The following is a 23,941-nucleotide window of genomic DNA, read 5'->3' on the forward strand; positions in this document are numbered from 1 at the left end:
TTAAAGAAGAGACGCGTTCAACAAAAGCATTGTTTATAGGGATTGAAAAACATTCCAATTATTTTTGGCAGTTGGGTGAAGGTTGAGGTGACTTTGAATAAATCAACACGCAAATTTTGAATCACTAGATTATACGAACTGAGGAAATACTTAGTTTATCTTCGTCGACATTTTTCAAACCAAGTGATTCGACAGCTTCCACAGTATTTTCGTAACTTACTGCACTTGTTAGATCGAATTTGGAAAAGATTTTGAATACAGAATCCTCAAAATCATAATATTTCTGTATGTATTCAAGAGTTTTCCTGTAAACTTCATTGGCTTCTTTTTTTATTTGATCCTGATCAGAAGGCCTCAAAAACTTTATGTTTCTCATTATTTTGGCACCGTAAAATTATTCATCATGCATTCACTCAGTCAGACAGTTACGCGCTCCGCGCCGTGATGGTCGCCTGTCGATTCGCTACCACCGCCCGGTCTGACCCGGAGATATTGATGTTAAACCCGTAGCCCGGACATGCGAAATGCAAACCCGTAGGCTCCGGGTCAAACCCGGAGAGGTGGCAGCCCTAGTTGAGACCATTGATGTAATAAGACTAGATTTGCCCTCTGGAGTTTTTTTTTAAAGTTTCTTTATTCAATGAAATTATTAGTTACATGCATTGAGGAATTTTTCGACCACCATGCCCACGTTGGAGTAATTTCACAATACAACTCCTCTTCGAATTCCGCCGCCTCGCTTAGAAAGCCTAGACTATATAAATGCATGTTCCCTACAATCTAAAACAGATCACTCAAATCCCGTTATGTAGTTTGCTCTTCCATCAGCCAATAGGAAAGCCTAGACAGCCCGCGTCACAAAATACTTGTTGTAAACTTTGCGTACGAGTCGTAACCCAAACCAATGAAGAGCGTTCATTTTGTTACCGAGGTGTTGTTGTAATTTGAATACAAAGCCGTCACCAAACCAACATTTTTGCTAAACCGTACCAGGACTAATAAATAACATAAAATGATTTTTATTTTCACATTTTTACTTTTTGAATTCTGTACACTACAAATTGAACCAAAACGGGAAACGTACACATATTTACTATTGAGCAGAAGTATAATGAATTTACAAAATTATTTATATAAAATAGTAAGTATATAATTATCAAAGAAAGCTTTTACTTTGTGGCTTGACACTTTAATCAAATGAAAAGTTATTTTGTTTTTAACCACTTTGTTAAGTTTATAAGACAGCATTATTGAAAACTAGTCTAGGTACAAATATTAATAATGTATAAAATTTAATATTAAAATAAAGCGAGAGAAATCATATTAGACGAGGACAAAGCTTCAGAGAGGGTGTGGTGGGGTGGGACAAGGGAGGGTGGGGGTTACACGGTTATAATATCAATTTCTTTATGCCCATTAAATAAGCGTTTAAATTGTGCTTTTTGTTGTTGTGTTTGTCTCATTTTTTCGAATATAGGAACAATTTTACATATCTGCGGAAAAAATGATGACTGTACCTTCCTTTTCAGGGACTGGAGTCAACCGCGCCTACAACCTTGCCAAATGCATGCCGATCGGGTAGGACCGACGTTTATTTCGAATATTAACTGCTGTAATGTCATACAATTTCAGAGAAAAGCCTACTCGGTTTATTGAACACTGGACTACATAATACCTAGTTGCTTAAATATGTTACCTGCTGAAAAAAAAAGTACAAATGTAAAAACAAATATTTTTTTTATATATACAATAATATTATTATTGGGTTTATAAAAACAGTTTATTTTTAAACAAGTTCTGCTGTGTAATTATTATTACGCGTGACAGCTGTTTCGCCCTCTGAAGGCATTATCAAACTGTGGGTAGCCCACTTACAGACGATACATTTATATTATTTCTAGGTAGGTATTTTAATTTCAATTACTGATTTCTTAATTGATTTCTGTGTAAAAATGTTAGAAATTATTGATGGTTATTACCCTAGTAAAGTTTCCCCAATTAGTGTAATGTTTAAATTTGACTGAATGTCTTAATGTTAGTTATTCCCAAACGATGACTCATAGGGTTATTTTAATAGTATAAATTATACTTCAATGTGCACTCGTATTTGCACTAGGTTTGAAGATATCTAGTAGGGGTGAACGAATTATATTGGTTTGTTCATTAATTAGAATAGCTTTCGGATTATTAGAATTTTTGTTAATTTCTAACTGCTCTAAAAGATTCAGTTTACGGCCTTTATTTTGTACGTGTAACGGAGTTGGTTTATTATTATCATTAAGTGAGTGATTTTCATCTAGGAGATGTTTGGCAAATTGAGATTGTATTTTATTATTATTTTTAAAAGATCTTATATGTTCTTTGAACCTAGTGTTAAAGGACCGGCCCGTTTGTCCAACATAAACAGCGTTGCATTCGTCACACTGGAGTTTATAAATGCCACTATTTTGTAATTTGAGTACCTTACTTTTTGAGTTTTTAAGAGATGATCCTAAGTTGTTATTTGTGCGGAAGGCAATATCTAAACCACATTTTTTGAGGACTTTGTAAGTGGGGTTCTGTAAGTGGGCTACCCACAGTTTGATAATGCCTTCAGAGGGCGAAACAGCTGTCACGCGTAATAATAATTACACAGCAGAACTTGTTTAAAAATAAACTGTTTTTATAAACCCAATAATAATATTATTGTATATATAAAAAAATAAAAATAAAATAAAATGGAGTTCTACAAATTAAACTTAATAACAATCAAATATTATGTTGAAAAATTGGCTCGCTGAAAGAAATAGTTGGTATTGGAGTCTAATACAAACTATTGGTATATACTATCACTGTTGTGTATATGTTTTTATATTTTTAAAACAAATTGTTTATATTTTTTATGTGAAAAGTTGCCATCGACAAACTAAGTAGTTTATTGGAACTTTTCTATTTTTTTCTGTATTTTATTATATTATTTACTGTAATATATTTTTGTCTTGCTTTCTTTAAAAAAAATTTTAAAAAAATTTTGTGTCATTTTTGTGAAATATAAAGATGGTTCTTAATCAAATCCTGATCCTGAGTAGGCATTGAGTCATATATTTATGCATTGAGTTAACGACTTGACATGGACTTGACGTTCGAACATAATTTTTTGAGTTGTAAGATGCGTTTTTGAGTCACGTAATTATTCGAGTGGGTCATCAGAAAACTCATTTTATGTCGCCGTATGGCACAAACCGGATCTATATGAAACCGAATATACCATTATATGAAACCGAATGCAGCGTAAATTCGTTAATTACTCCACTCAAAAAACGCTACTCAGAAGTCACAAAATTATGTTCGTTTGACCTCAGCCTTATGGCTGTTCTGAATCATTACTGTGATGAATTATTACGATAATTAATAAATTTGTTCTGAAAATTCATGGGATGAGTACATGAGTTATATCACTGCCGTCTCAGTACAGTGGTTATATTGGAACCGATTGCTATTACGGTTATTACGTTCCGGCCCACGATTTGGAGCATAAATTAACCATTTGGAGTAAAAATGGAATGTGGTGAAGACTTCAGGCCATAGACAAACCACTGACAATAGTAGCTTTTCTGTTTGAGTGGTATATCTAAGCTCTGTTTCTGAGATGTTTCTATTAGTTTCTAAGCATTTCTGATTTTCTGTCACATTGAAATGGATTGAAAATTGTATCAAATATGATGCAAGCCGATTGATGCGGTCTTATCGGGTTGTTTATAAATAATAACAAAAACTTTACAATCGTATTAGGATGGCTTCTCATTTAAGCACTAAGGAACAGTTACTAAACCTTATAGATGATATAGAACTCATATCCAAGTAAGTGATACAATTTATTACTTTTACCCAGGCTTCATTATTGCGTTTTCTTCTCATGTTTTTTCAAATATAATTGATTATCCGATTCGGAGTGAAAGATTAATCAATTCCTGAATACCTGGTTCGTATAATGTTCTTTATTGTTACGCTCAATGAATGGAGATAGTAAGAATAATGTTATATTTATTATTTTTAAGGGAGATAATCGAAAACAGTATAGCAGCTAAACCTCAGAAAATGTCCGCCGCAGAACACACCCAAATCACAGAATTATTGCTGAGTAAGAATGAAGAGTTGACTAAAACATTGGAGCTAGCAGACGAGCAGGCCAAAATACATGAGAAGATGAATAGGTTAAAAATGGAAGTCGATAATCAGGTTTGTTATTATGTTAGTACCACTAACACGAAACACTAATGGTGCTTTTAACAACTGGCAGAGTTATATAAGTGAATTTCTAATTCAGCTGGTGGAGGCTTTTAAAGTTTGACATGATGTGGTATAATCGTAGGATCAGGACATCTGCCAGCTGCAGAGGCAGCTGAAGGAGGCGGAGCAGATCTTGGCCACGGCGCTGTACCAGGCGCGTCAGAAGCTCGCCTCCATTGTCAAGTCCAGGAAGAGGCCCGTGCCCTCTGAAGAATTAATCAAATTTGCCCACAGGTAACAATATATATTTATTAGACAATTTGTATAGCGCCGCTTTTGTGAGATATCACCTCAGGGCCGCTTTACAGTTGATGCAGGTATTACAAAAAATGGTAAATATTTACCTACTTCTCCCGTTTTTAATACGCATTTAAATAAACAAAAAATCATTTGATCAACTTAATGACAATAAACAACAACTTTTTGCATTAATGATTTTGAAAAATATTGATATTTAATATTATTTACGTAAATAATAATTTACGATAAAATTTGCCAGCCGACCCACCATTTTTACAGAACACCGATATGAACATCAGGCATAATTCGCGTTTGTTTTTACGTAGTGTAGGGCACTGCCAACCTAACAATAAAAAACATGAAACACAATCGGAAGCCAGAAACGAAAAAACGAAAAAAGCTAACACACACTATTCAGACAACATTTTTATTATTTTCAGCGACCAAGTCAGTTGCAAAATTATTTAGAACTGATTCAAGTTTCAAGTTTTTAAAAATTTTATGGTAAAACGGTTTCTTATATCATAGACAATGAACAATATATTTTTTAAATGATGCATTAAAAATATTGTAAAATTGACGTATTAAGGGAAGGTTTTTTATAATTTTTTTATATGTAAATTACCTAACCTAACCTATAATAATCCAACCTAACCTAACCTAATCTATAATAATCCAACCTAACCTAACCTAAGCTATCCTATAATAAAATCCGAACTAACCTAACCTAACCTGTAATAACCTATAATAACCCAACCTAACCTAAAATCAAAACGTTTTATTAAAAAAAAATCATATTAAACCTTTAAATATTAAGAATAACTAAATTCATATGATGTTTGGGACCAAATTTGGTCGCCTAATAATTAAGGGGTGCGTGGCCAGCGATCTCGAATAATTGTCTATTATGCCGATTATGTCTTTCATGTTTTCTACACTGCCATTACACAAACAAACACAAATTATGCGCGATGTTAATATCGGTGTTCTGTCAAAATGATGTGTCGAATGGAAAATTTTCTCGTTAATTATTATTTACGTAAATAATATTAAAAATCAATATTTTTCAAAATCGCAAATGCAAATAGTTGTAGTTTTTTGTCATTAAGTTGAATCAAATGATTTTTTTTTATGCGTATTAAAGTATTAAGTAAATGATTACCCAAAAAATATAAATATAGTGAAATTAAGTTAAATAAAATGAAGTACAGGAACATGTAATGAAGTACAGTAATAATTAAATAATAAAAAAGGAAAACACTTTGTTTAAAGTCAAGTCTTTTGAAAAAAAAAAAAATACAGTAATAATTTCTAGAGATTGTATTAAATTAACAGTATTGAATAAATTCAGGAATTATCCACTTTTTTCTCCTTTATAAGCCGTTCAACATCCAGCTTTAGACATAACCTCTCTCGAATGTCTTAAATTTTTGCTGTTTTATTTTCCACCCCCATGCAAATAAATTTTTGCTGTTTTATTTTCCACCCCCATGCAAATATATATTATTGTGTTTTTAGATAAACTTGTCAAATTCCGCCTCACACTTAATACGCAAAAAAAAAAAAATCAGTTTGTTTCAACATACTTTAATTATATGTAAATTTTAAAATGGGTATTCCTAGGGAATGCCTAAATTATGATAACGTACTTTGTTCATTAAATTTAATAAAATAATCTGATCGTAGAATCATTTCCGATTTAACCTGTTTGTATAAAATCATTAATTCAATGTTTGATACCCCTGATTTATAATATGTAATCTCTTTTCATACTCCAAGCAGGTCGGTTACAAGACAGTACCTACCATATTATTGTAGCAATTCTGTATCAACGTCCCAATATCACACTCCTATGCGACGGATTCAACAGCTAGGAAACAAATACTCCGATGTTGTTGATATATTTAGTACATCAATTTCATTATATAAGCATACCTTATTGAAGTTTTTTTCATCAAGTAGGGGAATATTTTGATAAAGCTATTTAAATTGACAGTATTTCAGTATGTTGCACGTTAACTACTCAGAACATTAGAACGTCAAAAGACGTAAATATGATAATAGCGGTCAAGACATTAGAACGTCTTTTCACGTAAACGCGCGAGATTTTACAAAAATCGATTTATTTCCATCACTAGTATACGGATTGCCATGATTTAAAAAACAGAGTATCGATAATGAATAACGCTACGCGTCTGTATTCAAGAATATCTATGGAATGTAGACGTGCATTATCTAAGTCGATTGGATCTGTCATCTTGTTCGTTCATAATTTATTGCGTTTCTAAATAATTTATTAAAAATATTTTAGTTTGGACGGTTAATATTTTGAGGTGACTAATAGTTTTTAATTATATTTCTTCAATATATAAAGTGTTATTTCTTTATGATACTCAGAAAAAAGTACATTTTTCACAGCTTTGAAATAATGGTCAGCGATTTTTACATATTTTTGACGTTTTCAGAAAATGTATATTTAGAAACGCAAATAATTACGTATAACAATACAATACGATAGTGAATTTCATAATCTTTCCAAAACATCTTTTAGAATGAGGCTACGTTTCCCAAAACGTGAGTTATGAAGCTTTTAACAAAACTCATAAATATCACAAAAATTTTCACGTTTTGACAGATCGCAAAGGAACACAAAGTAAATAATAGTCTTTGTCCGAGAGGGTAACAGTATTTTATCGGCTGAAAGAAAAAAATTATTTTGGATTTTTTTTAAAAATATTTTATGCCTTCATACTGTGTGGATCAAATTCAACAATATTTTTATTTATATATGTGTTTTAAACAGTCATTTCCTGCACTATTTACGAGTATAATTTCTTAAATATTGTTATATACGTATATAAAAGCCTTAATAGGCGTAAAATAAATAAATACTTACTAAAAGAAACAACTATTTGTGTCGGGGGAGATAGTAAAAGAAGCAATGAAATTAAATTTTTTCGCAAAATACAAAATTTAATGTGTTTTGACAGATCGACGGTCAATGTTCGTAGGTTAGGAAATACGCATAAATTATTAAAATAACCCAAACTAACAACCTAAAAACCTATTTTGTGCATGTTTTCATCTCCTCTAACTTAAATAGTTGTTTTCATTAGTAATTAAGTTCAAATCAAGTGTTGTTTTTTGCAAGTGCGTGAAGCGGAATTCGACAACTTTACCGTGTTTTATATTTTTGTCAATAGATGTCCCTTAAAAATAAAATCGGATAAATATATGTCAGACATCTTCTAGATCAGTGTTCCGCAAAGTGTGCTCCGCGGCACACTGGTGTGCCGTGGCCATTTGTAAGTGTGCCGCGAGTCCCGCGTCACTTCTCACAAAGTGCTCTGTAAATCGGTCTTTACTTTTCTGTGCGGCGCGGCGGCCGGAGGTGGCTTTGATAGTGAAACCCTTGGAGCTGTTAGCAGAAAAAATGAACTCATATTTTCCTAAGTGTGACCTGCAACCTATGGACTGGGTAAGAAATCCATTTTCGGAAAGCATTTCCCTTGGACATTTACCAATAAACGAGCAGGAAGAATTCATGGAGCTTAAAACTGATCGGACACTAAAATTAAAATTTTCTGAAACAGAGTTAGCACATTTTTGGCTCCACGTAAAAAATAACTATCCACTGCTGTCAAAGCGAGCTATTGCAATTCTATTACCATTTGCCACGACCTATTTATGCGAATTGGGGTTTTCAACTCTCACAACGATAAAGTCAAAATAAAGAGAACGCCTGAGGACGATCGACGAAGAGATGCGAGCAGCGTTATCAACGATTGTTCCAAATTTTGATCGTCTATGTTCAGTTAAACAGGCTCACATTTCGCATTAAACATCTTTTCATGTTATATTGATTTTAATAATAAATATTAATAAAATATTGTTTTTGGTAAATTTTGGTTCGGAGTGGCCACGCTTATTACGAATAATTTTTAGAAAAAAACTTTAGATATGCCGTAATTACTATAAAAGGAAACTTTTTGGCTTGGTGGCGGCGGAAAAAGATGCATTTTAATTATCAATTGCGTAAAATTAAAATTCACTTCTCGAACCGATTCGGTGACAGTTCGCGATCATTCTGTCACTGTTATGTGATAAATATCAATCATAATTACACAAACCTGGCTAGACAAACCCTGCTTTGCCAAACAAACCATTCAAAACCTGGGATGTTTTTTAAAATTATGATGACATGCAGTTTTCGTAGTTTAACCTCAAAGTTCGCCGTTATTCGTAATAAGCCTAGCCAATCCTATCCAAAATTTACCTTGTTTTTTTTTCTTTGGTGTACCGTTAAAATTTCTTGATTATAGTTAGGTGTACCGTGAACATAAAAAGTTTGCGGAACACTGTTCTAGATGTATATTCTGTAAGAACTTTTCAATCGCACCAAAACAAAATGGCAGCCAAAAATATTTTAAACATTGAAGACAATATTAGTGATTTCTAAACGAAAATCTGAAACAGAAAAATCAGAAAAGGAAACGGTCACATCTGGGACTCGAACCCAGGACCCTTGTCTTTCCGGGACAGTGCTCTACCAACTGAGCTAATGGGACCCTATTCCCCTCGGTCATTTTTAACTGTATCATACTTCGAATAAGAACTACTAACATTGACTTCATTTTTTTCACCGCACATTTTTACTGGCAACTATCTTTATGTTACTATTTTGACCAAGTTTACACATGTCTAATTTATTATAACTTACATAAATACATTATTAAGTTTTTTTTTAATTAATTTATGGCTCCTACCAGCGGCGTAGCTACCTAGGGGCTACGCGGGGCAGTGCCCCGGGGCCCTCAAGTTCAGGGGGCCCTCGAATCCTTACCAGAAATCTCGATCGAACTGAACTTTTGGAAATTTCTCCCATTTTCAAAATAAATATGACAGGTTGCAACTTGCAGTTGCAACCCCACTTTAATCATGACAACCCAGTTGAGAGAAATTCAAAAGTTATGCCTAGGGAATTCCCCTAAATTCAGGAAACAGCATCAAACGTTGGGATCTACTGTCAAAATTCACTGGCGAATCGGACACCACTCTAAAGAAACGAAATCCGACTAGATGGTCCAGTAGGGTCAATACGATACCTGCAATAAAACTTCATTATTTTGATATTATCAAAGCATTATCAGAAATAGTTCTAAAGAGTCCTTATAAAGATGAGCGTAGTGAAGCAGAGAGTATTAAAAAAAAAGCTAAATTTCGAGTTCGTGTTGCTTTGCGAATTCATGCACAGTGTATTGAACGACATCAATTATGCATCCAAAACTTTACAAAAATGCGACATCAATTTGAGAAAGGCGAGTAAAGTTTTAGCAGAGACCAAAGCAAAGTTGCAAATTTATAGAAATGATTTCGAATTATTCAAGTGCAAAGCCAGTGAAACTGCAAGAAAATATGGTATTGATACCCATTTTCAAGAAAAAAGGCAAAGAAAAGTTTAAAACATTTTGATGAATTAGCTGCTGATCACCGATTTCCAAACCGTGAAAAAATATTTAAAATTGAGATTTTTCAATAATGTACTAGACACAGTAATATCTCAATTAGATGCACGTTTTATTGGTATGAGTGCAGTCTGTCATATATTCGATTTTCTAACACCAACATTTTTATTACATGTTGATGAAGCAACTTTATTACAAAAGTGCGACGAATTCTAAAGAAAATATTCAGATATAATAGGCCCTAGTTTTTCACTTCAATTTATTAATATTTACCATCTAGTTTTACCTAAACTAACTCAAGCATGGACTGTTCACCAATTATGTAAGGAAATAATGAGCTAATATGGAGTGCTAGAATGCGACCTAACGGAAGTATTTACAGCAATATTATTATTCTTTACAATTCCTGTCACTTCTGCAGCAGCTGAAAGATCATTTAGCAAATTAAAAATAATAAAAAATTGTTTAAGAAATAAGATGGGCCAAACACGTTTATCGCTAATAGCAATTGAAAACAAAACCGCATCAAGCCTGGATTTAAACGAAGTCATTGATACTTTTGCGAAAACTAAAGCTAGGAAATTTTTTTAAATATAATTGTTATTTAGTCAGTTGGTAGGCCCGACCTTTAATCTTCTCTATTTTTTTTTATTAGCCAAACCTACACCAAGTATTAATTGTAATTTATGTTGTTACTGTTTAATATTTTTATTACCTGCCCTGCAGTATGCAGTGCACAAAAAAGAGCTTAAGTAGCTTAGCATTTTTAAAGTGTTTGTATATTTTATATTTTTATTTGGTAAAACCTAATCAGTTTACATAGCAGTGGGGCCCCATTTTTTAATTTGCCCCAGGGCCCTTGGTTACCTAGCTACGCCACTGGCTCCTACAATCCATACTTGAATCTATCAATGGTGCAGACTTTATATTTTCCAGCAGAGCATTATAATATTGCATTCCTTTGTATAGTAAACTGTTTTGTGTATTGGCTTTGACTTTTTTTTATAGCCTAATTTCTTTGCACGTCCTTGTGTTATGTCTGTGAATGTCCTTGTCGTATATAATTTTGTTTGAAGTATTTTGGTAATAGGTTGTTTATTATTTTATCTATAAATTTAATCACGCCAATATGAGCAATAATTGAAGAAGGCAGTGTTAGTAATTAAAAAATGGATGTGAGAATGATGAAAATGACTGAATTTAATTTTATTTACTGTTTTTTTAATTCTATTTTAAAGTTTTTAATCCTGCGAGACTGGCAGATGGCAATAGCTAAATTGGAAGAGACGCCAGTCCCGGTAAGACTAAAGGATCTGGGTTCAAGTCCCTGTTACTTTACATTTTTTTTATTTTCTGTGTTTTGTTTCACATTTTCACTGAGAGTTGTATTATCTTCTTCAATGATTAAAAAATTATTTCCTGTTTAAATAAACCAATAATTAACAGGTAATACATTTGCTTTTGTTGTAAACTGCATTCATATACTTTGAATATTGCAAATGAAAATGTGTTAATGTGGAATTCCAGAATCAGCGCATCAAACGCCATCTGCGCCCCGCTGTCTTGGGCACCGGGCGACCCCCGCCGGCCTTACCCCACTGACATAGAGATGCGACTGGGGCTGCTGGGGAGGATGTGTGATTTGCCCCTCAATGGACACGCTCCCTCGCTCAGTGATCTGCACAGAATCACCACTGGAGGTAATTATTCTTTCACTAAATGTATTTGTGTCAGAGTCCAACATGCTATCTTTAATATTATTCCATTGACAGTACCTCAGTCCCTTTGTCAAACTTCACCAGGGTTGTCATTGGATGATTGACAATGTCTCCTGGTTAATAGAAATATAGGGAAAGACACACATACTTAAACGATTTACAATTATTACAAAATAAACTCTTCAATTATACCCCAGATACCCCACACAAAACGGTGACCTATAAAAAGTGTTACATATAAAGTTATGAAGTCATGAAACAAAAACTAGATTAAATAGGTTACATATGTAACTAGATAACTAGTTTTAAAAAAACTATTTTAAATAGTTTGGATATGTAACTATTTAACCTAGTTTTTGTTTCATTATTTTTTATAACTTTATTTCACCTTTGAAAGGTGTGTTGAATTGTCATTTTGAGGAGTTTTCATGGAACCACAAAAAACTATACCAAGAAATGAACTTACTGAAAAAAACAAAATACAACACTTTGCACTCGAAAGATTTTTGGTATCCGCCAAATGGAAGCAATTTTTAAGAAAAATAAATCATTTGAATTCAAATACAAAAATTTAAAAAAATAAAAATACTTTTTTTTATTTTATTATTTATTTTTCGTTTTGTTTTAGTAAAAGAGGTATGTAAGACAACTAATTATTATAAGCATTAATTACTCGCCTGAAATATCCATACAAATTGAAAATATCTCCCGAGTAAAAATAAATGCCGCCGATGGGAATTTATTTTTACTCGGGATGAATTTATTTCAGGCGAGTAATTAATGCTTATAATAATTTGTTGTCCTTTGTGCTATGCATAAAAACCTTGTCTTATAAACATTAGTTTATCATTAAAAAAAATAATAAGGTATGTAAGATATAAAATGGACACAACAATTGATTATTAGAAATTTTTCGATGTATAATTTTACATAACAATCTCCAATGTGAAGTCCAGGTTTACTTTTGCAGGTTTTGCAATACAATCGTGTTTCTTTTCTTCCACCGTGAATTTTTGCTGCAAACTGCACAGTCCTCAGTTTCCAGAACGTAGAATGTGCAATTTATTTATAAGTCGGTCTTTTGTAGGGAGAGTAGCAGAGCGTGGTCCAAATTGAGAACCTCCTCGATAATCTCCTACTTATTGATCGATCAATAATTTTACAAATTTCAAATGTTTTTTAATTGTTTTTTTTTATGTAGAAACTTTATAAAGTATATAAGAGTTTATGATAAAATAAGTCGATGCATAGTGATTGGCCCGGTCAACTCCACTCATATTATTCATATAGTTTATTGCAACCAGTGGCTTTCGGATATTTATCTTGAACCTCCACGCAGTATTCTCTGGATTGTCCTAAGTTAAAAAGTAACCACCATCAATGCGACTACTAAAATTTTATCCTTCTTGAATGCAATTGTTTTCTTGTTCCGGATAAATTTAGGTTTTTTTATTCCAGGTGGCAATTTTTTTCTGTTTGTCATTACTGTGCCAGTGAAATGGCATTTCAATTTCATCAATTCTTCGGCAAGCGGTATGCTAGTATAATACCTATCTGTAAATACGTGATGTCCTTCTGTTCAGGTAATTCTGGTAATGGTAGATCAGCTGATGTAATATTGCCATAATACGGCTGAATAGAGCAAATAAATCCTGTCTCTGCATCTGCCAGAACGTAAATTTATATTCCTTGTTAAATTATTGTTTATTAGGGTTATTCGTAATAAATGCAATTTAACCTTTGAATTTTATGACCAATTCAACGATATATATATATATTTTTATTCAGTATAAAATATCAATATCAATAATAATCAATACAGCGAATGAAATGAACGAAGCGCGTCTACATGCACCAACTTGTCACGGCAGCAAAATGCCGCATCTAGAGTTATAAACCTTGAATCTTTTTCGTTTCATTCATTTTGCATTGCAGCTGTCAAAAATGATTCAAGCAGGATGGTACACACGTTGACTTACGCTTGAATTTATGCATAAGAATATGCGTGAATACTTAGCATACCATTCAGCAGTCTGTACGACTTTACACACAACTAATTCTTTCACAGATACATTATTCAACAATACTCTTTGACAGTGCTAATGTCGACAATTCTTTTCCAGTCTAAATAATAAAAATAACATTCTTACAGTAAATCTGAACACTAAAACAACACATAATATTAATAAAAAGTGCTAAATTTAGTAAAATAAAGTGTAATAACTGCAGTTTTTACAAAACATACTTCTCTTTGGTGCCAGTGTTTAAGTCACGTAGTGTCCACAGAAAAACCAAAATAACCATATATAAGACCATTGTAAGAACTGTATTGGCATATGGATGTGAGGCGCTGACACTGACAGTAAAGATGGCTGAAATGCTGGATACTTTTGAAAGAAAGGTGCTGAGAAGAATATGTGGACCGGTGAAAGAGGACGAACAGTGGCGTATCCGGCACAATAGAGAATTGTACGATATATATAAGGCCCCTAGCATCTCTGCACACATGAGACTCCTCAGGCTGAGATGGGCTGGTCATGTACAGAGAATGCCGGATACACGCGTCCCAAAAAGAATTCTGACTGGTCACCCAGGTGGAAAGAGAAAAGTGGGAAGACCCAGACTGAGGTGGGAAGATGAGGTAAGAGGGGATGCAGCACAGCTTCTCCAGGTGACAAACTGGAAGTCAGCCGCTGAGGACAGGAGGAGTTGGAGGCGACTGTTGCAGGAGGCCAAAGCTCGATATGGGCTGTAGCGCCATCGAAGAAGAAGAAGAAGAACTGCAGTTTTTAGTTTCCCAATGCCAACAGATCGAAAACAGAAAAATTAAATACACCTATACAAATAGTACCTATACAAACTACCTATCTGAAACTTGAGTCAGTGAAGTTAAACCAGTGGCTCTAAAATAAAGTTTAATTATTTATATAACAAAAAATAAATAAATAATATGGATGTCCAATTGTTTATCTCTAATGCAGAAAAGGCAGTCAACGCCATAAACAAGGTACTTTTTGACCCTGGAAATAACAAGGACCAAATAGCTGAAAATGCGCCGATAGTATGCGAAATCTTAGCAGAAATTGGCAGCATGTCAGCAGCGGTAGCTGCCAAATTTGGTATCTTGGAAGGTGAACTGCGGGCATATAAGTATCTTGGAAGGTGAACTGCGGGCATATAAAGATGTTCAATAAAATATTCCATCTCCAAACAACATTAATATCTGTGAGTAATCCACGAAATGAATGAAATTACGGAGAGGTTGAAAAACATTATTTTGTTTGATGTACCTGCAAGTGGAAAGGTAACAGTTACTGACAAAATCTTGGATGACCAAACTGCAGTAACGGAAATAATTTCCAGTAAAAATTTACGATTTGGTAAAAATAACAATAACAAACCAAGAGCAATTAAAATCCAGTTTGAAGACTCCCAGACAGCTATAATACTACATGGAAAAAACATCTCAAAGAATAATGTACGCATTTACTCTGACTCAACCCTGGCACAGCAAAAGCACCTAATGGACTTTCGAACAGAACTTGAAAAACAAAAAGCTAATGGAGAAACGGACATAACTATAAAGTAAATAAATTCCTCACCTAAAACATCCATCCAAAAAACCGAGTATAACGAAACTGAAAATATACTACAAAACTAGATGATCTACACGCAGCTCTTCCATCCCATCATCATGATGTATATGCACTTATGGAAACCTGGCTTGACCCTGCAATAAAATCATCTGAACTTGGACTCACTAACTACAAAATTTTTCGTTGTGACAGAAATGCCAGATCAAGTTCGAAGTCGAAAGGTGGAGGTGTTTTAATAGTAATTAAACGAAAGTACTCACCTAGGAAGTTACAAAAACAAAAAAAAAACAACATTGAACATTTATTTGTGCAAATCTCTACTGGACTGGAAAAACTTATTATTGGAACCACCTACCTACCATCACTCTCCGATATACAAAAATATAGAAACCATTGTGAAGACGTTGAAAACCTCTTGTCAAAATACCCAAACTCAAAACTTGTTATTCTTGGAGACTATAACCTTCCAAGCCTAAAATGGGAATCCAACGACAGCGGCTACATCACAAATGAAAGCGAAAATGACCGGGTACGAGAAATCTTGGACACATCAAAATTTTTAAACCTGTACCAGCACAATTTTATTTATAACAATAAGAATCGCTTACTAGATTTCGTACTATCAAATACTTCAAAAATATCTAATGATCCGCTACTACCTACCTACAATCACCATTTTCTAACACTATTGAATCCTATGTACCTTTTTACACACTGAAAAACTATACCTACCCAGTTTTTTTTATTTTTTTTTTATTCTAGATAAAAGAAAATTACATTTTCACTTATTTAACTAGAAATAACATATATATTACACACAAATATATTATACACCGATATTATTCACTTTCATTGTTTTGTTGATTGAGCATAAAACTGAACAAATTTTTTTTAAATGTACCATAATTTTTTTATTTTTTATTTCGTCTGGGAGGCAATTATATATGTTGCTTCCCTCTTGCTTGCCATAATGAGTATATATTGTGTTTAAATGTATTTTATCGTGTTGGCGTGTAAAGTGTGTGTGTACTTGGGACGTTTTAATGAGTTCTGTATTTGTATGTATGAGTTTATTATTTATTTTGTAAATAAGGAGACATGTATTATATTCATATAATTTTTTAAAATTTTAATAGTTTTGTTTCAATATATAATTTTTTTGTTGATGTTCTAGGTTTGAAGTGAAATAGCTTTTTGATTACTTTGTTTTGTGTTACCTGTAGTTCGTTTATATATGTTTCGCATGTATTTCCCCAGATTTCAACCAAGTAGTTTAAATGTGAGTGTACGAGGCTATAATATAGACCTTTTTTAATTTTATTTGGTAACAGATATGATATCCGGCTGAATACGCTAATTAAGGGGGTGATTTTATCTTTAATATCTTGAATATGCTGTTTAAAAGTTAGGTGTTTATCAATGCACAGTCCAAGATATTTCTCCTGTATCAGGATTTGCAGGTTGTTATTTTCAATTTTTAAGGGTACATGAGGAGGAATTATTTTACGAGTTGAGCTTAAAATCATGTATCCTGTTTTTTTAACATTCATTGTTAATATATTTGATTGGAGCCAACTGTTAATTTTGTCTAAGTCACTCTGTGCATTTTCTAGTAAGATGTTTAAATCTTTACCCCAGTAGAAAATTGCAGTATCATCTGCATATAAAAAAATATCACCGTTTAAATCTAATTGGGAGATATCATTTATATAAATTTGGAACAGAAGTGGTCCTAGTATGGATCCTTGCGGAACTCCGTAGTTTATTGGTAGGTGGTTGCTATTTTGATTATTGATGCTAACGAATTGCTTTCTGTTGCTAAGATATGATTTGAATAGATTAAAAGCAGGACCAACTACACCAATTTTCTCGAGTTTCTTGAGAAGTATGTCATGGCTTACTGTATCGAAGGCTTTTTGAAGGTCAATTAGTATAGATAAAATATAATTTCCACCATCAATGCTGCTTCTAAGTTTACTGATTAAGTCATTTATTGCCGCAGGTGTGTTTGAGTTTGGTTCGCTCTTCAGCAAAAAAAAAGTCAACACAAAAAATTCAAACAAAGCAAATTCATAGCTGATTATATAAACTTTAGGGAAACTACGAAAAAATGTTAAGATCTTTCCAAACAATGCTACAAAATGTACATAACTACCATCGAGGATAATATAATAGGATAATGTCTTCAAATCCAAAAACCTCTGGAAATTTCTTATAAAAATAAACAATGAAAACATGAATTACCCACGAATAATGCAAATGAATGGAATCAGTGCAAACAATACACATGACATTGTAAACCTTTTTTCAGACTTCTTCAAAAAGGTATACGATGATGAAACCCCAAATGATAAAATACCCAAATACAAATTTAGTAATACCACACATGTAACAAATTCCCATATCACACAAAAATCTTGCGAACAGAAATTACTTTCCTTAGACACTGACAAATCTGCTGGCCCAGACAACATTCCACCAATATTCCTTAAAAAATGCTCCAATGCATTATCTAAACCACGTACAGGGCAGATGTGTAAAATTACACATCTGCCCTGATGATGGACACTGCAATGCTGTCCGAAATGTTGGCTAAAGAAGGAGGTAGCGCAACACGGCATAATACCCCAAAAACAAATCACTAAAACACGTACAGTACTATTCAACCGACTATTGTTCCTTGGATATTTTCCAAACCGCTGGAAATCGAGCTTCATTTTCGACTACCATAATACGGGCGTGTGTCTAGTGTGGTAGTCGAAAAGCATGTAAAAACTGTACACATTAATATTTCATGAATAAAGAAAAAAAAAAAAAAAAAATTATATCTATCCTCAAAAAAGGAGACTACACTGATGTCAATTATCGCCCCATTTGTATACAGTCAGTACTTCCTAAGCTTTTTGAATCACTGGTCCTTGATGAAATCTATCCCAAATTAATAAAACTAATTGACCAAAAACAACACGGCTTTATAAAAGTTAGACCAACTGCAACTAACTTAACAATATTTCAAAACTTTATATTAGAATCTTTTGCAAAAAATAAACAAATCGACTGCAGATAATCAATAATTAATCAAATTACTGCGACCGGTCAGTGGTTGAGTGGGCATAGCGCTTGGGTCTCACCCGAGCGTCGCGTGTTCGATTCCTCGGCTGGCTAAGTCCTCCATCACAACACAAGCAACATTTTCGGCTTTCTGTGGTGGTAGTAGGAGATTTTCAAACATTGTTGGGTTATTCGTAACCCGGGAATGTTTGTGTTTCTTTATAAAAAAAAAAAAAATATATATATATTTTTTTTTTTTTTTTTAGAGAATACCTCACAAGAGTCCCAACTGCTCCCGTCTGGAGCCAGTGAGACTATGGCATCCCCAATTGGGGGATGTTGTGAGGCTGAAGGTAAGTGGGGAAGGGAAAGAGGAAGGTGGGGAAGTACCTGGCTATTCAGATCTAGTCACTAAACACGGCTAAAGCCATTTGGAGCAACGTTTCAATTCTGAATGGTGGTCTTACACCAGGGCGATACTGGTAGTATCTTCCACTCTGGAACGTGCCGCAAATATACTATATATTATTTTAATTAATTAATTGTGAAATAACACAAATTAATCAAATAAAATTTATTTGCGCACGCCGGGTTCGAACCCGCGACCTTCGGAATGGCAGTCCAATGCGTTACCACTGGACTATGCCGGCCGTCGTATATATATATATACAGACTTTTCGAAGGCATTCGACCAAGTATCCCATAAACTACTAACCCGAAAACTATTTACCCTAGGAATAAGAGATAACATGCTAAAATGGTTTACTAGCTATTTATCAAACATTGGTCCGGTTTTGTTCCTCATTTTCACTAACGATATAAGAAATTGCTTCGACGATGTCGAGTTATTGGTCTTTGCTGATGAAATCAAGCTATACAAAAAAATAACTGATGTAAATCACTGCCAAACACTACAGTAAAATATTAGTAAGTTTTTAAGATTGGTGCGTACAAAATAATCTACTTTTAAATGTAGAAAAATGGAAAACCTCCACCTTCTGCAGAAATAAAAATCCTGTTTTATTTGAATATTCCATTAACAATACAGTTTTAGAAAATAGTCACGAAAATGAGAGATCTCAGAATTATTTTGGATGAAAAACTAAGTTTCGCCAATCATATCCACCAAATAGGGAATTCTCGTGCATTTTGTAAATAATTTATTTCAATAAAGATAATTATTTTATTATGTGCCTCTTTTTTTTTCTTTTTTTTTAAATGCATTTTCAATTTTTTGTAGCTGTTTTAAAAATTGCGTGCTATTTCGGCTCTGAAAACGGTCATGCGCCATTTTGACCGCTACGTCACAAGTGCTACGTCACACCTTTGCCGCTGCCGCCGCCATCGGTTTGCAGGATCTACTCGGGCCGGTCAACAGTGACGTCATCGTTCGCCCTTGAACGCTTGATCAATCACCGGGCGTTTTTAGCTGCATTGAAATATTTCGTTCGCGCCTGTTTTTAAAGTCATTATAACTTTAATAAATGATTTTTGAAAATTATAAAAACTATGTATTCTTGTGTCTGAAGTGTTTCTACGTGTGAATAATTAATAATAAGTGATTTTTTGGTGTGAAGAGAATTCCCTATTGTGAACAATGACATAAAAACACTAGGCTTCATATTAAGAACAACTAAAAACTTTAACTCCATACAAGCCATTAAACTTTTATACATATCTCTAGTTAGAAGCATAATTGAATACAACTCAGTAGTTTGGTCTCATTGAGCGAATACAAAAAAAATTCCTACGTTTTGTAAATTTGAAATTAAATATCCCACTAGAAGACTTTCAATATCATTTCTTATTAAATACTCTAAAAATACACACATTGGAAGACAGGCGTAGAATAAATGACAACTTTTTTATTCAAAATTCTAAACTCTAAATTCGACTGTTGCGAACTTCTGCAACTCATAAACTTATGTACAAATACCTACAATAACAAGACGACAAAATACACTATCCCACTGCAACACACATAAGCGCAATTACATTGCAAACTCCCCAATACAACGGTTTCACACTATGGGAAACCAATACTTAGGTGATGTCGATATATTTAATATTAACTTTGCGAATTTTTATTTTATTTATTTAGTGGATCACGTATAAGAATTATTTTAACACTATTCCTAAATAGAAGTTGTATTTTCGTAAAACAGTCAATCGCTGTATTTTTTAATTTATGTTCTTGTTCTTTTTCTTGTTTTTTTTTTTAAAATTTTTATTTCTCTTGTATGTATTTATTATTTCTTTTTTATATTTCAAAATTGTACCACCTACATGTAAAAGCCCTCTGGGCGTTAAATACATAAATAAATAATATATATTTACGTGCAGAATAACTCTGATACTAAAACGATATATTGGATTTTAATGACGTATCACTCGTTTCTCAATCAAATTCCGTAACTTATTACTATTTAATTGTACTAATATGATTTTGGTTAAATTATATTGAAAAGTAAAAAAAAACAATATGTCAAAAATAATGAAGAATAAGACTTTATTTTCTTGCCACGATAGCGGCGGCACTCAAGTAATACGGCAAACCACGCAGGCAGCCCCTATGGCGGCACTCAAGTAATACGGCAAACCACGCAGGCAGCCCCTATGGCGGCACTCAAGTTATACGGCAAACCACGCAGGCAGCCCCTATGGCGGCACTCAAGTAATACGGCAAACCACGCAGGCAGCCCCTATGGCGGCACTCAAGTAATACGGCAAACCACGCAGGCAGCCCCTATGGCGGCACTCAAGTAATACGGCAAACCACGTATGCCGCCCTTATGGTGGCACTCAAGTGCTAAGGGTTAATCTACAAAATACAAAATGGATTTATAAGTTTTAACAAGTGCACAAACACTATACAAGACAACATAATAAATTGTACCCTAATACAGTAACGGCTGAAAGTGGTAAAAGAAGCATAGAATTTAAATTAAAAAAACTGTTCAATCTTAAGATAAGTGAACAAAATTGTTCCTCTCTTGACTTTACATTATCTTTATTGTTTCTATGCCCTATTTTTGTCATAGCTGTAATTTTTTAAGTATCCTATACTAATAATAATTGGATAATTTATATAGCGCCGTTTTTGTGAAAAATCTCCTCAAGGGCGCTCTATACACGGTGTCCGGAAACTCGTAGTACAAGCGGGAAACTGGAGAATCTACACCACATGGGGAACCCAAAAAAACATAAAGTTTTTTGATTTGAGCATTTTCAAAAAAAAAAAAAAACCAAAAAAAAATATTTTTCGGCTATTTTAGGGTTAAAGTTTTTTCTGGTGTTTAGGGTTGAATAACAGATGTTTTAACCCTGCAGAGCAGAAATATTTTATGATTACACCGGGTTAAATGAAGGGTGATTTCAAAATAATGCTTCAAATCCGAGTTTCTTCATTTGTTTTACTTTCAAATAGTTTTAATTAGTTGGGTACTTTGATCTTCAGTAATAATTTATAAGAATTTGATTAAAAAAAAAAAAAAAAAAAATCAACTTCAAACTCGATTTACTCGATAACGAAAGCTCAAATAAAAAAAAAATATACTACAAAATCGACTCCAAATGTGATGTAGATTCACCAGTTTCCCGCTTGTACTACGAGTTTCCGGACACCCTGTATATTGTAACATTTCTTCTTTCTCTGTGTAATATGTAATGTGCTGTAATTGGATAAGGTCCGTTAATAAATAAATTAATAAAAAAATATTGTTACATTATGTAAAATTATTATTGTTATGTGTATTAATTTTGTACAGCTTGTATTTATACAGTTAGTTAAAAAGTGAAATATTCATATTTAACTATAATAAATAATTTAAATTAAACAAGAACTTATAAAATGAATCCTTTTTCTATTCCAGCGGAAGTGCCAGCGTCAGCTGCTAACCAGTTTGCCTGGCACCCCAGTGGAGAGCTGCACCTGGCCGTGGGCGGGGGCGCCACGGTGCCCCTGGAGACGGGCCAGGCGCGCCCCAAGGACGGGCCCCAGGAGGACGTAGGGGTCATGTCCACTGACTCCAGCTCCAGTTCTAGCAGTGACTCCCAGTAGACATGTACAGGTATGCTAGCTGAAAGAGCTGCTAACAATTTGTATTTCTATGTTAACTCCACACAGAATGCACTCAGTTTACCCTCAGGGTCTATGTTATCTTTGGGGATGCTGTGTTGACAATCTTTTTGGGGAAATTTATCAGAGGATCAATGAAAACTCATGTTGTAGTAGAGAGGAAACACAGAGCTGTTGAGCACAAGAACGAGCTGTAAAACCAACCTGTTTTCACATTGAGCATTTCTTTAAATGTCACTGTGCACCAGTACTGAAGTAATCAATGACAAACTTCTTCAGAAAGTACCTTCCATTTAAATACGGATAAAACAAGCATTCCCAATTGATATTTATTTTCTAAATACTTATTATTCGTATTTTTCTGTACAATTTTCAAAATATACTTTTTATTGTTCCAGGTACACAGTGTTTCTGTCAGGTTTCACGTCCAATTCTGATCAAGAAATAAAAGAATCGCATCCAGAAATATGACCGTGAGAGATGTTCTCAACATTTAGTGAGATTAATCAATGCTTATCAGCAGCGCAGGAAGAAGGGTCCCATTTTGTGATATAAAGGAATTAGTGCGCTTCACAATGCTTCGATAAAGGAACTTATTATAATTTAGGTTATCATTCAGTGATAGTGATAGTTGGAACATTGCTATTTACACGTGAACTCATTTATCATTTAATTAATCCATTTATTTTTTAGTGAAATTTTACTGTTATAATGTTTTAGATTAATTGTCATTGATTGTGATAAAAAAAAATTCTGCAGTATAACCTCTTTTATTTTGAACTTTTTTCTTGTCTATGTGTATAACTCTTTCAAACTATATTATAAAGTACTCTTTCACCAATCTGCCACCCCATTATCTGGGCAAGAGTCAATTTAATGAAAGCGGCAGATTATAGTGTATACATACAAAATATGCTAAACATCAAACCGGTATTTCGTAACAAACAAACAAACATAACTATCAATCTTTCGTAATATTTCCATTTTTTAGTCTAAAATTAAGGTGTCATGTTTACACATTTTTGTTTTACTCCATTTTGTCAACTTATTCAAACAAAAAATGTGGCAGAACGAAACCAACAGAAACAAGAGTTGATAGAATACACAGAAGACTAACCGAAATGTACTAAAACAAAAATAATGAACCCTGGTGATTGGTAAAACGGTCAGCTCTAGCAAGCTAGACGGCGGTATATGTAGTGACCAACTGTATAAGAGGAAGATAACCCAACCTGTCGCGTCGGAGCACAAAGCTTGCCGCTCGAGTCCACGCTGCTGACTACTGAATTTGACAAACGAATACCGGCAAATTATAGAACTTCATTATATTATGTAGTCTTTGTCAGATAATCGAGTGGCAGATTACTGTGAGAGTACTGTATAATTAATTGTAGCGAGTTTGAAAAACAAAAAGAGAGACTGGACGAACGTCACTGACAAATAGTACAAGAGAGGGTTGCTTGGAGTTGTCTTAACCTTTCCCTTACTGTGCTAAAAAAATCCACGCATTCCGGTGCTGTGTAG

General features: G+C 33.6%; 1 protein-coding gene across 1 annotated transcript; it reads left to right on the plus strand.

The window, feature by feature from the left end:
* Positions 1-3,660: 3,660 nt before the first annotated feature.
* On the plus strand, positions 3,661-23,205 carry MED4 (mediator complex subunit 4). Its single transcript, XM_089639230.1, has 6 exons — positions 3,661-3,840; positions 4,038-4,218; positions 4,352-4,503; positions 11,502-11,674; positions 22,212-22,409; positions 22,816-23,205. The coding sequence occupies exons 1-5, from the start codon at positions 3,773-3,775 to the stop codon at positions 22,397-22,399; spliced, it is 762 nt and encodes a 253-aa protein (XP_089495356.1). The 5' UTR covers positions 3,661-3,772; the 3' UTR covers positions 22,400-22,409; positions 22,816-23,205.
* The last annotated feature ends 736 nt before the right edge of the window (positions 23,206-23,941 follow it).

The sequence above is a fragment of the Hesperophylax consimilis genome, chromosome 14 (genome assembly GCF_061612785.1).
Source record: "Hesperophylax consimilis isolate HC1 chromosome 14, BYU_Hcon_1.0, whole genome shotgun sequence".
NCBI classification, from domain to species: domain Eukaryota; kingdom Metazoa; phylum Arthropoda; class Insecta; order Trichoptera; family Limnephilidae; genus Hesperophylax; species Hesperophylax consimilis.

Coding starts and splice junctions, on each gene's coding strand:
- MED4 (XM_089639230.1), top strand. CDS start 3,773: ATGGCTTCTCATTTAAGCACTAAGGAACAGTTACTAAACCTTATAGAT. Junction 3,841..4,037: donor GATATAGAACTCATATCCAA/GTAAGTGATACA, acceptor ATTATTTTTAAG/GGAGATAATCGAAAACAGTA. Junction 4,219..4,351: donor AAATGGAAGTCGATAATCAG/GTTTGTTATTAT, acceptor GTATAATCGTAG/GATCAGGACATCTGCCAGCT.